General features: G+C 38.5%; 1 protein-coding gene across 1 annotated transcript in view; it reads right to left on the bottom strand.

The window, feature by feature from the left end:
* Positions 1-2,206, bottom strand: part of TANC2 (tetratricopeptide repeat, ankyrin repeat and coiled-coil containing 2) — a 124,549-nt gene extending 122,343 nt beyond the window's left edge. Inside the window, exon 1 of the mRNA XM_083877449.1 lies at positions 2,128-2,206. Within this exon, the coding sequence (XP_083733575.1) occupies positions 2,128-2,194 (67 nt within the window). The 5' untranslated portion in view covers positions 2,195-2,206. The remainder of the gene's footprint in view (positions 1-2,127) is intronic.
* Between the last annotated feature and the right edge of the window lie 11,444 nt (positions 2,207-13,650).

Below are 13,650 nucleotides of genomic sequence, written 5' to 3'. Positions count from 1 at the left end.
ACCTGAAACCTCCAGCAGATGATTTTCCCAAAATGGATCTCAGGATTATGAGTTTGTTCACAGTTCTCAGAGATGAGTGTATAGCTCTGAGGTCGTGAGACAAATCAGAACACCAAAACCATCACGGAAGTTTAATTTCCAGCTTCTTACTAGCATTCTAAATCATGTTAATGATAAACAAAAAAATTTTTAATTTCGATAAACACATAATTTTTTTAGAGTGCTTGAATAAGAGGAAATCCAAAACCCACCAGTGTCCCACCTATGTCCCTACAGAAACTGCCAAGACAAAACCCACCAGTGAAGACAACACTGAAGGACAGCACTGACCATGTGAAAATGTGTATTATTAGGTAAATTCTGTCCTTTTAAATCTGCTTTTAAAGTACCAAATTTGTAGTTTGCCAGAACTGCAAAGCAAATAAAAATAGCAAGTTTCAGGCTTACAGCACTGCATGCAACACAGAAATGTACACAGAAGATTAACTGATTTTTTATTTTTTTTCCTTACTGTGTCACAAAGAAATACAGACTTAAATACATTTATCTTAAAAAAAAATCTAGGCGTCATTGAATTCATCTAATGTCATGTAAGAGTTTGGAAGACTAACAACAATGTGAAAGAATATTATGGAGGGATGTTTGCCACTTAAGTCACAAACAATATAACAAACCTGATCATCTCATTTTCCCATTCCCTCTCTTGCCCTGAAGAATGCCAAACAGAACTTCTCAATAGAGCAACTTATTTCAAGGGCAGAATGGCAGTAAATTAAATGTACAGTAAAGTTCACTAGGCATTAGAGAGAACCTCATCCATTCAATTCCGTCATATTAGTTTTCAATATATGAATAAAAAAACCCATCTCTTCTTCTGCTTTGCCCAAAAATCAAGACTGTCAAATCTTGGTACTTCAGAACTGACATTTTTTCATTCATGAAAGAAGAAACACATATTTGCAGAGCTTGGCATATACAAAATCCTTAATATTGCTTCTATTCTGGGAGATAAGCCAAAAGGAATACTCCGGCCTGTTAGCAGCACATCTGCCAAAGAGAGGGCTCTGTATAAAAATCACCACTTAAGGTGATTTGTTTATGTACAGTTTTCTAAAGGTATCATCAAAGGACTTGTATATTAACAATGGCCAAATTCTGGCAGCGTTAGAAAAACACAAAACAACTTCCTTAAACCAAGGGAAAAGAGCCTGTTTTACCACTGCCTTTACCAGCACATCCTCATCCTCATCTCTGGTTTCTCAAGGAACATCCATATGAACATCCGTAACGTAAATATCCACATTAACGCAGATGCATAAGCACAAATAGACGCTGTATCCCAAAATATTTAAGATGTATTGCCAGATGGCTTTAAAATTCAAAACGAAAGATCTAATTAAAAGCTGTTATCCTGCCAACACTCAGTTTTTTGGAAAGGACTACGGAAGTTAAATAACAATGTTTTTAAAGCTTATCAATATTTTTGCAATGTTTTGTTTTACAGCTACAATCTCCCCCAATCTCTGTCACGGATAAAACAGGCCAAGCCACATGAACCAATACTAACTGTAAACTCCTTTCCTGAGAAGGTGGAAAAACAAAATTAACATAAGTGATGACAAAATTTAGGCAATTTCTCCTTTAATTTCAACTATTTCCATACCTCTCTCCCCCTCCTGTTTAAAAATAAAAGCTTAGAAGAAATTGCTGCTGCTCTCACAAGTTTTGGCTGTAATTAAGCAGGTTTCACCGCCACAAGTTTTGACAGACATTTCAAAAGAAAGAAAAAATTTTCTTACTTTCCATAAATGAAACGTGAACCTTAATGCTTGTTTACTGCAAGATTATGTAGAACTCTCATTTGGTTTTCCCTGCATCTTACGTCCCCAATAAAACCAGATGATGGTTTACATACATTTTAAAATAAATATACATAAGAGTTTCAAATTAAAAGTGCGGCACAATATTAAAATGAATTATAACGACGTCTGGAGTCTGTAAGATCATCAACTGAGTACATCTGCTCATTAAGAAGAAGAAAGTCCTGCTAAGACCAAAACACCCATAAAAGGAATGGTTGTAGAAGTGCCAGTATTCCACATGCACGAGGAGGTGACAATCACTTACCGCTGGACCTGTTTTTGCGGTTTGACTTCCCTCCTGTCAGAAGCATCTTGAGACTGTTTCGAAACATGGCGATCCTGTTCCACTTGGTTTATTGCAAACACTGCAGAGAGCAGAACAACAGACACAAAATCAACACTCTCATTTGGATGACAGGAAGCCATTGTGGAGAAGAGGTAAAGAAGAGCTATAACCAAGATAAAATGACGAAAAGCCATTTTTGCCAATACAATTCCTAACAACAACATCCACATAAAGCCTACCGTTCAGTTTACTTTCAGTTATCCAGGCTTTATTTCCAGGACAACACAATTCCAGCGCTGCTGGTAGAGCCAACCTATTTTGCCAAATAATTTATCATCACACAGAAGGGGGAAAGACACAGCATTTAGCAAACTGCCTCCATTTCCCATCACTACTAAAGCCAAACCCATCAGAAGGAGCTGCTGCCCTTCCTGTTGCTCAGAAAAATCAATCCTGCTGACACCAACCGCGGCTCCTGGGCTGGTTGACTGTCAAATTCTCCTGCAAGTTGAATAAATTGTCATGAGGAGACAAGTCACTCAAATCCAGAGTAAGTGATGCAAAAAAAAATCACACGGAAACATTATCCTTATATTTTTATTGCTGTAGATGTCTCGGGGGGTGGGGGGAAGGTTGTCTGAGTATCGCTGAAGATAAAAGAGTGTCTGGGATCACCAGGCACACTGACAGCCTGTGCTGGGGAACAGCCACTTATTAAAGCATGCAAAGCATCAAAACACCTACGACAAAAGCAGTTCAAACCAGACCAAAAGAATTGTAAAGAGTGTTTGATCCGTACATACAATAAACGACAATTTTTCTTTCTATTGTACACATGATATTCCATAGTTACAAGGTTAACACATTCATCTCGTAAAAAATAAATAATGATTTTTTTTTTTTCCTGTAGCAATATTTGGTTCCTCTTGGAGGATGCTCAGTAAATGCCATCTTGCGCTTCTTCACGTGTCTGATATTTTCAAGTCTAATAATACAATAATGTCCAGTTCAAAGAGCTTTCCATGTATATTTAAAGCTACTGAAAGTCCTTTTAATATGATTATTATCTGCTGAGAGACACCAGCATTCCAGGGCAGCAGATCAGAGTACACACATCCCGAGCCCCAGTAAACATACAAGGATGATGCAGCTTTTTCTGACTCAAGTGACAGATTTATAAAACTAATTATCACACGATGAAATAAATTGAAAAATAAAAACCAAACACACAACGGGGCTTGACTTTGAAGCATTTACTCCACCCCTGTAACGGGCATTGTACACAGATGTGTTCCACATTTGCCTGTAACTGCTGCCAGACTGAAACTCCTCTAGCTCCTCAAATTAATTATTCAAAGTTTGACCTGAACTCTTATTTTAAATCGCCCTGAAATTCCAAAGGATGTTTTGAGGGACAGCCTGATGACAAGGATTAAAGAATGCCTAAGCAATACTTCAATGCTCACAGGAGGACTGGGATGGCCACAGTCATCACTGAGAACTGTCAGGAAGTGGCAGAAACTCCACGAACTCTGTAATAACCAAATCCATTAAACTCTGACTCCCAGAACACTCTGACTCACCACCACAGGGGTGGGAATAACTGATTACAACAATGCTGAAGTCAAAGGAAACGTGTATTCGTAGGCTTAGTCGGTGCACATTTAAACACACAGGAGCAGAATTTAGAGATTAAATATTTCCAGGAACTTTAGGAATGAAAACAGCACTGTCAAGACCTAGCAAGCTTGCCAAGAACTTCTAGGATTATTTGGAAATAGGAAAAACAACAAAGGTATTAAAAGCACTAAACCCTACCAACTAGAGGTCTTTAAGCAATTAAGAGTTTATTAAACAGAGTTCTCTAATAGGCTTTAGAACAACAAAATTAATTGTTTGATCTTCTGTTTCTCCACAAAAGCCTGACCACTAATAACTATCACGGGGGGCCTGACATGAAGCCAATCTGTCCAACGCTCTTAAAACAAAATACTTGGGAGATTTCTGGACTGCCTTTCCTACAGATCCTGCACTGACTCCCATAATTTATCCTGGAGCCCCTGCACTTGTGCTCTCTCCTGTCCTCCTGATATAACCCCACTGTCTTTGCTTCTCCAACTATCTTTGATGGAAATACATAAAATACACCTGTTAAACACTTAACGGTGTTCCCACTAGAAAAAACGTGTGCAGCAGGTCAGTGTAACATTTCACAAGGAAGCAGGAGGTTGGAACCTCAATCCCTGCTTTTATTTTATCAAATGAGGCAGCTGTTAATGCTCCAGTTAAAAAGCAATTCTGAGAGCATAACAAAGTAGTACTTCCTTGTTTGTGAAAGTTCCCAACAATAGCCCTGAGGTGAATGTGGCCAGACAAATTTCTTGATGAGTCTCTGATCATTATGTTCACTTGAAGTCTGTGGCATTTATGCTCAGAGGTAATTTTTATACAGTTACAGCCTGAGAGGAAGGAGACAAGCACTGTATTATTATGGAAACCCACAGAACTCAGCAGAGGAACAGCTCATTTTGTCGCTGTGCTTGGAAAGCAGCATTTCCAGAGGCAGAAGGACACCACCAGGAAGGTGCAATGCTCAATCCCAGGCTCAAGCTTCCCCTTCTCTGCCAACAGGAGATGGTTTCTCCTTTTGTCTGGAACACAGTCATACTTTAGTAAGGACTAAGGAGAATAAAAGCACGGCTGCCCTCAGAGAAAGACTGCACTGACAGACAGCTTATGACTCATTCTGAATCCAGAGAAACTCACTACTCTCCAAACAGTAACAATCCTCATCAGATAACCCTGCCAGCCACAGAACACCAACTAAACAGACTTCCTAACCGTAACTTTTCAGTCAGCATTTGAATTTACTTTTCTGGGAAAAAGATTTCTCCAGCAATACTTTTTTATTTAAGTATTTATTTAAGACATTTAATGCCTATTTGAAACAAGATCGGAAACACTGCAGAATGAATGCAATCACTCACTAGGAGAAAGTCAAAAGTCAGTTCTCTCCTCAACATGAAAACGTGATGACCTTGAAATTCAGGAAATTTAATTTTGAACCAGGCTTTGTCATTTTGCATAACCTGGTTTCTAATTCTAGATTAATGTTACAGACTGAATTCCCAAAGGATGCTTCCATTCTCTATATACAATGTCATAATTATCCAGCCTTGGAGAAAAAATGGTTACCAACCAAAAGTCAGAAATGCCATCAACTCACTGAAACTTCCTGGGCTCTGGCATAGACTATCAGACCCCTCTGAGTTTCCTTGGGACTCAGCCCGATGGCAACTTAATTGGAGAGAGATAGCTTCGATCTAGTTGTCCAAAAAGTACTTTTAATAATACAAAAATAACAAACAATAAGGCATCCATTGTGTTGGACCAAACGGAACAAAGCGATACAAGGGGCAAAAGGCACGAGGGCAAAGGTGGAGTTTGGGGGCAGAGAGGGGTAGTTATACACCCCAGTGTGGGTGGGGTCTGAGGGAAGGGTCCAGTGGGGAAAAGCAATTAAGAATATTACAATTCTTGCGCCAAAAATCAACCTGTGATAACAGGGAGAACGGAGAACTTTCTGGTAACGACTAGCATAGAGAGCACGTCGATCAGCCTTCTGCTTATGGCACTAAGAATGGGGTTTCCCAAGGCATTTTTCTTTTTTTTTCCTGGGTAAACTGCCCTCTACGCTTCACTTTCATCAATTCACTCGTGGTGCTTTTAGTGTCTTCTATGTTGCTTGTAACAGTTAAAAATTATTGCTTTGGCTTTAAATATTACGAGCAGCTGCCTCCATCAACAACCATGTGAAGAGGTATTTAAGCTTGAAATAAAATGTGGCACAGTTCTGCACAAGCTGAGTCTTGCTAAACTGTCTTGAAAGGAATTTTAGGGCACTTCCTACAGCTGGAATCATAGAATGGCCATGACTGAAATGGACCTTAAAGGTCCCACTCCTTACCACAGGCAGGGAGACTTTCCACAATCCCGGGATGCTCCAAGCCCCAATGTCCAACCTGGCCTTGAACACTTGCAGGGATCCAGGGGCAGCCACAGCTGCTCTGGGCAACTGTGCCAGGGCCTGGCCATCCTCACAGGGAACAATTTCTTCCTCTTATCTAATCAAACCTACTCTCTGTCACTGAAGCCATTCCTCCTTGTCCCGTCTCTCCAGGCCCATGTAAATAGTCTCTCTCTCTCCATTTTTCTTGCAGGCTTCTTTCAGGTGTTGAAATGCTGCTTCAAGGTCACCCCGAGCCCTCTGTTTTCTGAACAATCCCAACTCTCTGAGCCTTTCCTCACAGCAGAGCTGCTCCACCCCTGTGATCATCCTGGTGCCTCCTCTGGACTCACTCCAACAGTTCCTGTGCTGAATCAACAAACTTCACTGTGCCAGGATCCATCATTCTGATTCTGCCCCAAACCACCACAAGACTGAAATGCAAAGAGCTTCTTGCATTTCGACTTTTTGGCTGTGACATGGAGCATTCCAAAAAACTTGTCACTCAAAAAATCACAGCAGCCCCCATGCTGGACATTCTGCTTGAGTCTCCTATCAATCAGAAATTACTTTTGAAGATTAACTGGTACAACAGAAAATGACAACAACAAAAAAATGGGCAATGTATAAAGTCAGAAAATGTTATAGCACTCATCTATTTCAAGAGATTAAAGGAAACTGTAATTATTTTTTAATTTTTATATAATCAAATATACATCTCAAAATGCAGACCTAATTAAGGAGCTGCTGTGAGCCTTTTCTGCAAACTGGCTCAAGTCGCAATAATATTTAACATGAAACTGGAGACAGGCAATCCACTGGCAAGCACTGGAGATTTTCTCAGAACGTGGAATATTTTGTATTTTATATTAAAAAAAACCCCCGACCTTGAAAAATTAAAATACCAAAGTACATTTTTATAGAATGCAGTGTCATTATTACACATTACAAAAAATAATCAATATTTTAGTTAGCAGTTAGAATGAAGTCAAGAAATAACATGAAAGCCCACATATTGCTTTATTACATTCATTCTCTTTCTATTCCTACCTCCAGCAGGAAAAGAGAATGATCAAACACTAATATGTGAATGCTCTTACATCTTTTTCTCAAATACAATCAGGTCAAGAATTGGTAAAACTATTACAGAAAGACAGTGCCCTTGTTCCAATTTCAGGTGATCACACATTAACAACGAAACAACAGAAGACAACTGTAACTCTGTTTAAACAATTCAATCACTGTGCAAAGAACACATGGGATTGTAGGAAGAAAAAAAAATTCTCCTACCTTGATATCTTTTGACAAGTTAAATCTCTAGCAAAAAGTGTCCTCCTCCATTCACTCCAAGTCCTGAAAGACATAAAGAAACACAAGAGAATTTAGTGGCATCTTCTCAGCGCCCTGTCCAGACGCACACACGGAGCTACAATAATTCCATCCCCAGAATAAACCCAGAATTTTTCCAGAGTATTGCTGTGTAAGCACCAGGCAGACCCCACTCTTCATCCTTACATTTAAAAAGTGAATGTTCCTGCTTTAAAATCACTGTTAATCAATACTAATTTTGGTCACTTGACTCTTCTTTCTCACCATTTTATAAAGAGAGAAGAAAAGCAGATAAAGCGCCCCTTGACACGCATCATACAGTACACAAATTAACAAATGTATTTCCCTTCATCCCATCAAGTTCTCCTCCTAAAATCCTAAAACCTCCCCGCTGTGTTTTTTTTTTTTTCAAACTCATTCCTTACATAAACATAACTCCCAAGAGGAATCCAGCATTAAATCAAGGGTTCAGGACTTGGCCCTTCTCTCTGTCATCATCTACATGAAGTTCATCAATGAAAATCCACAAGAAACGTATCTTGCCACTTACTGAAAAAGATCAGAGCAGCTATTTTTATTCCCAGCCTGTGTTTTATTTGTGCTGACGATATCGTATCACAGACTTCACCAATCTATTGTTTCGGAAATCTCATTTGACAACCAGCAAGGAGAAGGAAATACAGACGTAGCTCGTTTGTCATCCGACAAAAAAAACAAAAAGAATCAAAGCAAATTGAGGCCCATTTTGTATTTGAAAGTTATAAACAAAGTAGAATAAGCATTCAATTGCATCAGTCAGGTTTTTTGTCCTCTTGCAAGAGGATACTGAGAAGTAATTGCGCCTCCCCCTATGATCTTAGATTAATAATTCTGAATGTAAAATTGTAAAGCATTCCATAAATTCATCAAAAACTTTATTTTATTTCTCAGAGCTGCCTATTGCCTCCCTGCTTTCAGTTTTATTCGTTTCTCTGGAGAAACAACTCAACAACTCTGGAGTTTTCATAAAGGCATGGAGTGACAGGACAAGGGGGGGAATGGACTTAAGCGGAAGGAGGGCAGGGTTAGATCAGATACTGGGCAGAAAGAGTTCCCTGTAAAAAAAAAACCCAAAAAAAACCAAAAAAACCAAACAAAAAAACAAAAACAAAAACAAACCACACACACACACAAACAAAAACAAAACAAAACATACACACAAAAAAACAAAAACAAAAACAAAACAAAACAAAAAACAAAAAACAAAAAACAAAAAACAAAAAAATAATAAAAAAAAAAAGACCACATTGTAAAATATATATTTGGCATTCTCCACAATTCTTTTCAACGGTCCAAATCTGGGTACTTGCCAACACCTCAGGTGAGTGAGTGAGTAATTTTTTTCTTTCAAAAGCGGCAATGTTACAATTTTTTGGAAAGCAGAAGGCATTAATAGAATAACTAGAAATAATTCCTTATAAATGTTTCAGTTTGCTGCCATCTATCTTCCTAATACAGCTCTTAATGTGTAAAACAAAGAGCAGGAATGGCCTGAGCTGCAGACAAGCACTTATAAACCATCATCTGCTCAGGAACTCCAATGAATCTGCTTTGCACTGAGCTTTTATCTGCTCCCAGGATTACATTAGAAATCTTTATGTGAATGCAGCAGATATTAGCGGCGTTGTCAATAAAAACTGTCATTAAAGTGCTTTTATTCTTTAAATGTCTTTAACCCTCTAATAATAATTGTAAATTCTGCTATTGAACCGTATGAAGGTTATAAATTCTGACACGTTGTGCTACAGCAAATACATTTAGAGACTAATATACAAACAGCTTTGGTGGCGGGGAATCTCTTTTAGAATCATTCCCTCTTTGATTAAACACACAAATCACCAACTGGCGCGGTTCAATCAGAGGCAACATTCAGTCAGGGTTTCTGAAGATAATGATAAGTTTGGAGGGTTAAACCTCTGGACTGTGACATGGTTCTAAGTCACAGTATTTAAAAAAAAAATATATTATAAAAATACTCCTTTTGATTATATCAGCATTGTTTTCCCACGTTCTGTTAGACTTGGGAGGGAGAAGGGAACGGTCCAACATCTTAACTGGTACCACAGTCCCTGCTGGGCACTGTCTTGCCAACTGCTGAACTGCTGTGGTCTTCAGACTCCTGTGGGATTTTTTTCCCATAAAATCAAGGTAGAAATTGCCAGCTCTCAACTCCAAATTGCCATCCAGGTTTGCAAATGCGAAACGTGACATGGAATAGGAATATTCCCAATATTCCCCATATTCCCCATATAATGAATATTTTTGCCAACAGAGTTGGGTAATTTACATGAGGAACAACAAAAACAGAAAGAAAACCCACTGAGTGTCACAAGGCCCTCCTGTGATACAGAAAAGCAGGAAAACACCCTTTGCCCATGGATCCTTCCACTGGATTCCTTTTCTTCTGAACAATTGTCAGCCCTGAACAGAATCAATTGAACTGTACATTTCTTACAGCACGTTTACTGTTCAGTGCATCCATCGCTTCGTTCACATCCATCACTGTAACAGAAATCATCCAATTTAAACAGTTTTTGAGAATTTTCTGTGTTTGGGACCTTTTCACTGCTTCAGATAATTTCTGAATGAAGCTCTCCCGGCCAGAGCTGCTCAGAGAGTTGAGAATAAACAGACACGATGTCATTTCTAGAGTAAGAGAACAAAGATATGCTATTAAAAAAGTACAAGTTGGTAATAATGTCACAAAGCCAAGTAAGCAAACACTTAAAAACTACACACTCAGGAGAAGAGGTAGTTAAGTAACTCAGACACAAACTAGTCATCCTGCAGTTCCAAATAATTTCTTGCTTATAGTCCTCTGGTAGGTAATAACCACTGAGCTCCTCTGCAGAAAAATGTGTTAAAACAACTGAAGTGTAAAACAGCAAAAAGCTGCACATTTGCCACCCCTCTAACATCCTTCACATCCATATTCAAATATTTCTTAGAGCTTTTCTTATATTCTGTTAAACCCATAAATATGTGGCACAAAAATTAACACAATTTTCAAATATCCTAATGCATGAATGCACAGAAAAAAAAAAAAAAAAAAAAAGAAATCAGAGGCAGCTGAGTGACTGCCCAAGAGAGGGGCTCCTAACTAATACAGGAATTACTGAAACAGGTAAAAATGGTTTATGAAAAAAAATAATCCCCATATTGTTGACACTTTCAGCTGTCAGAATTCAGCACTTTCCTGTTGCCCTAATACAGAAAATTGTCTGTAAGGAATGAATACTTTCACCCGCAGCAACACAGATTGTAGCTGTAATATTTTCATGTTAGGCCAAAATCAATGAAGAAAGAAAAAAAAAAGATTTAAAGCTTTAAGATTCGAGGCAGAAACCAGAACAGCTGCTATCCACGGCAACTTGACTATATAGTCTGAAATCATAGCAGAATGTTTGATTTCAGAGCAACAAGTTGGAGAAGTCTCTTGAGATATCTTGAGCTGAATACCACCCATGCTATGTTTGAAAATATTGAACATTAGTACTGAGAAACATTCAAATAAAAGGCTGAAGTAAGACTAGTTTTCTACTCATCCTGGAATAAACAAAGGAACTTTCTTCCCCTCAGCCCAAGCAAGCAGGTAAAAATTCACATAATTTTGCAAAGCTAATTGAATCTGAAGCTTCTCGACCAAACACAGCACAGGTCGCACATATCCAGATCTCATCAGTTTAATTGTATTTTCCCAGAGAAATTAGCAACTTACTCATACTTTTATCAACAGAACATTAATACACAGACATTAAACACAATGACCATCTGTCTTTGAAAAGAAAAAAACTACCCCAATGATCAGAACATGCTGCTCAACCAGTCCTGCTGGAAAGCAAAGGCTCTGAAATGGTCTCATGAATAGGGATTTCCATCTTTAAACGAGGTTATTTTTCTAGTTTTGGCTGTCAGATGCACCAGCTGGTATTCATCTGATAAACTGAGTAAGCTTGGATGGTAGTCTAAAATCAAATCACAGTTTAAATTCTTTGCACATATATACATGTTGGAAACAAAATACGTACTGACTAAAAATAATCTTGATTCAAGTTCTAACTTGTCCGAATTAATTTTTAAGCAAAATGTGTGTTTTAATGATGTCCGTGACGTAACAAATCACAGATGAAGAAAATGACGACATTCTTTAAATTATTGTCATGTAACTATGACTGACCTAATTTTTACTGGGGATTAATTTGGAAAATAAGTCTTGTGTTTCCATCTTGACGAGGAGTTTGTCTCCTTAATCTCATATTCTCTAATTAAAACCAAGATCTGAATCATATGTTACCATACATCATGACTGCACTTACACAGTTCATTACACAGGAATGCAGACCATTGATAAATCATGAATTCCACAAATAAAACCATACAACATAACACTACCAGAATTAGATACGTCTTGGCTGATTTTCAACAGTATTAAACTGTTGAGGAAAAAAAAAAGCATCCACTCTACCATATTTTAAGTTGGCAACAGCTTCTTCATGATCGTCACTCTAAATAACTATGGGAAAGCATCCAGACCTCAACAGAATAACGAAAAAAAATCAGAAAACTGACCATACTTTAAGATCTTTTTGCTTATCACATGTGCCTTAAAATAAACCCACCGTGTGTGTTAAATCTAGATGACATCCACATTCTGCTCTTAACAAGACCAGACTCCTGCTTTTATATGTAAATTATAAGGAGCTCCCACTTTATTTTCTGTTTAAAAATAGTTCTGACCTATTCATGAAGGATTGCACTTTTCAGCATCTTAATCACGTTTATCAAAATCTACAAACTCACCTATTTAGCACATTTTCTCCAGCTGTTTCTGGGCAGGAGCTGTTGCTGTCGTGTTGTTACGGTACCTGGCGGTCCCCAGCCCTCGCTTCTCTCATGTCTTCACACTCTGATTACCATCCTATGTTTAATAATTCTGAATACAACCTGTCTGTTCACCCTCCCTCCTCTATCTCATATCACTTGTTGTTTATTCACCAGCTGCTTTGGGTCCTGCACTTCCCATGTGAAGAGGAAATGTTGGGTTATGGTCAGGAAGCATCAAGAAAAATATTTTCCTTCCAGAGTGATTCAAGGTTAGAGGACGAGGACTTACTGTAATTTTCTGACTTTTAATAGTTGTCACCAAATACCTTGACGAAGAGACTTAATGGTCCAGAGTCACCGTGACACAAAGCAGGATTTGGAACATCTCAAGCCCATTCCCATCCTCTCAATGCCGCTGTAAGCTTTGCCAGGGGCTTCAGTAAGAACCAAACAAAAAAATTCTGACCACGCTGCTCAAATATACACAACTCAACCCGGTCCAGTGGACCAAGCATGATCTAGTGGAAGGCCTGAGGAGGTTATCTCAACAGCTATCACTGTGCTGCTTTAGCTCAGAACCCTCTGAGGAGATAAAATAACCCGCAAGAATATAAAATATCTACTTCAAACCTACTCAGTCGGCTTCTACAGAAGAAACCACCAATATCAAAATCTTCTCTCTGCTCCTTCAGAAAGTGCAACCAGAACTCAACTAGCCAAACACTCCTCTTCTTCCCAGCCTGTTTTCCTCTTTGTAAATACACCATGTGGAAACAACCTCGATCACAGGGTCTTTTATGTACAGGAGTATTGAATATACAAACTACAAATGCATATTCATAACTCTGGTACATCCCATTCCCTGTTGTGTATGGTAATTAGCCCAAAAAGCCATTAAACACGAGTAGTTTGTTCTTTAAAATGGGTCAGTGGTCTTTTTTATAGGGTGGGGTCCCAAAATGATGAAGTAAGACGGGTCTTCCTCCCTTGACTTTTTAACCTTTAGTGTTCGTGACAGCTGAATCCTGTTTTTTTCCAGGACTGTTTGATTTATGATTGTATTGTATTGTATTGTATTGAATTGATGGGGTCTATTGATTATTCAGGATGCAAAAGCCTCGTTTGACAGGTTCCCTGATTTATCAGTTTTTTCCATGATTTATCAGTTCCTTCCCTGATTTATCAGTTCCTTCCCTGATTTATCAGTTCCTTCCCTAATTTATCAGTTTCTTCAGTCTGGCTTCTGTTAGCAGAAGGGAAGTCCTGGCTACATTATCTCAGCACTATCTATTTTGACTACAGTC

This window comes from Zosterops lateralis, assembly GCF_965231275.1.
Source record: "Zosterops lateralis genome assembly, chromosome: 24".
NCBI lineage: Eukaryota > Metazoa > Chordata > Aves > Passeriformes > Zosteropidae > Zosterops > Zosterops lateralis.
Note: the sequence above shows the minus strand (reverse complement) of the source record. Positions and strands in the feature narration are given on the sequence as shown.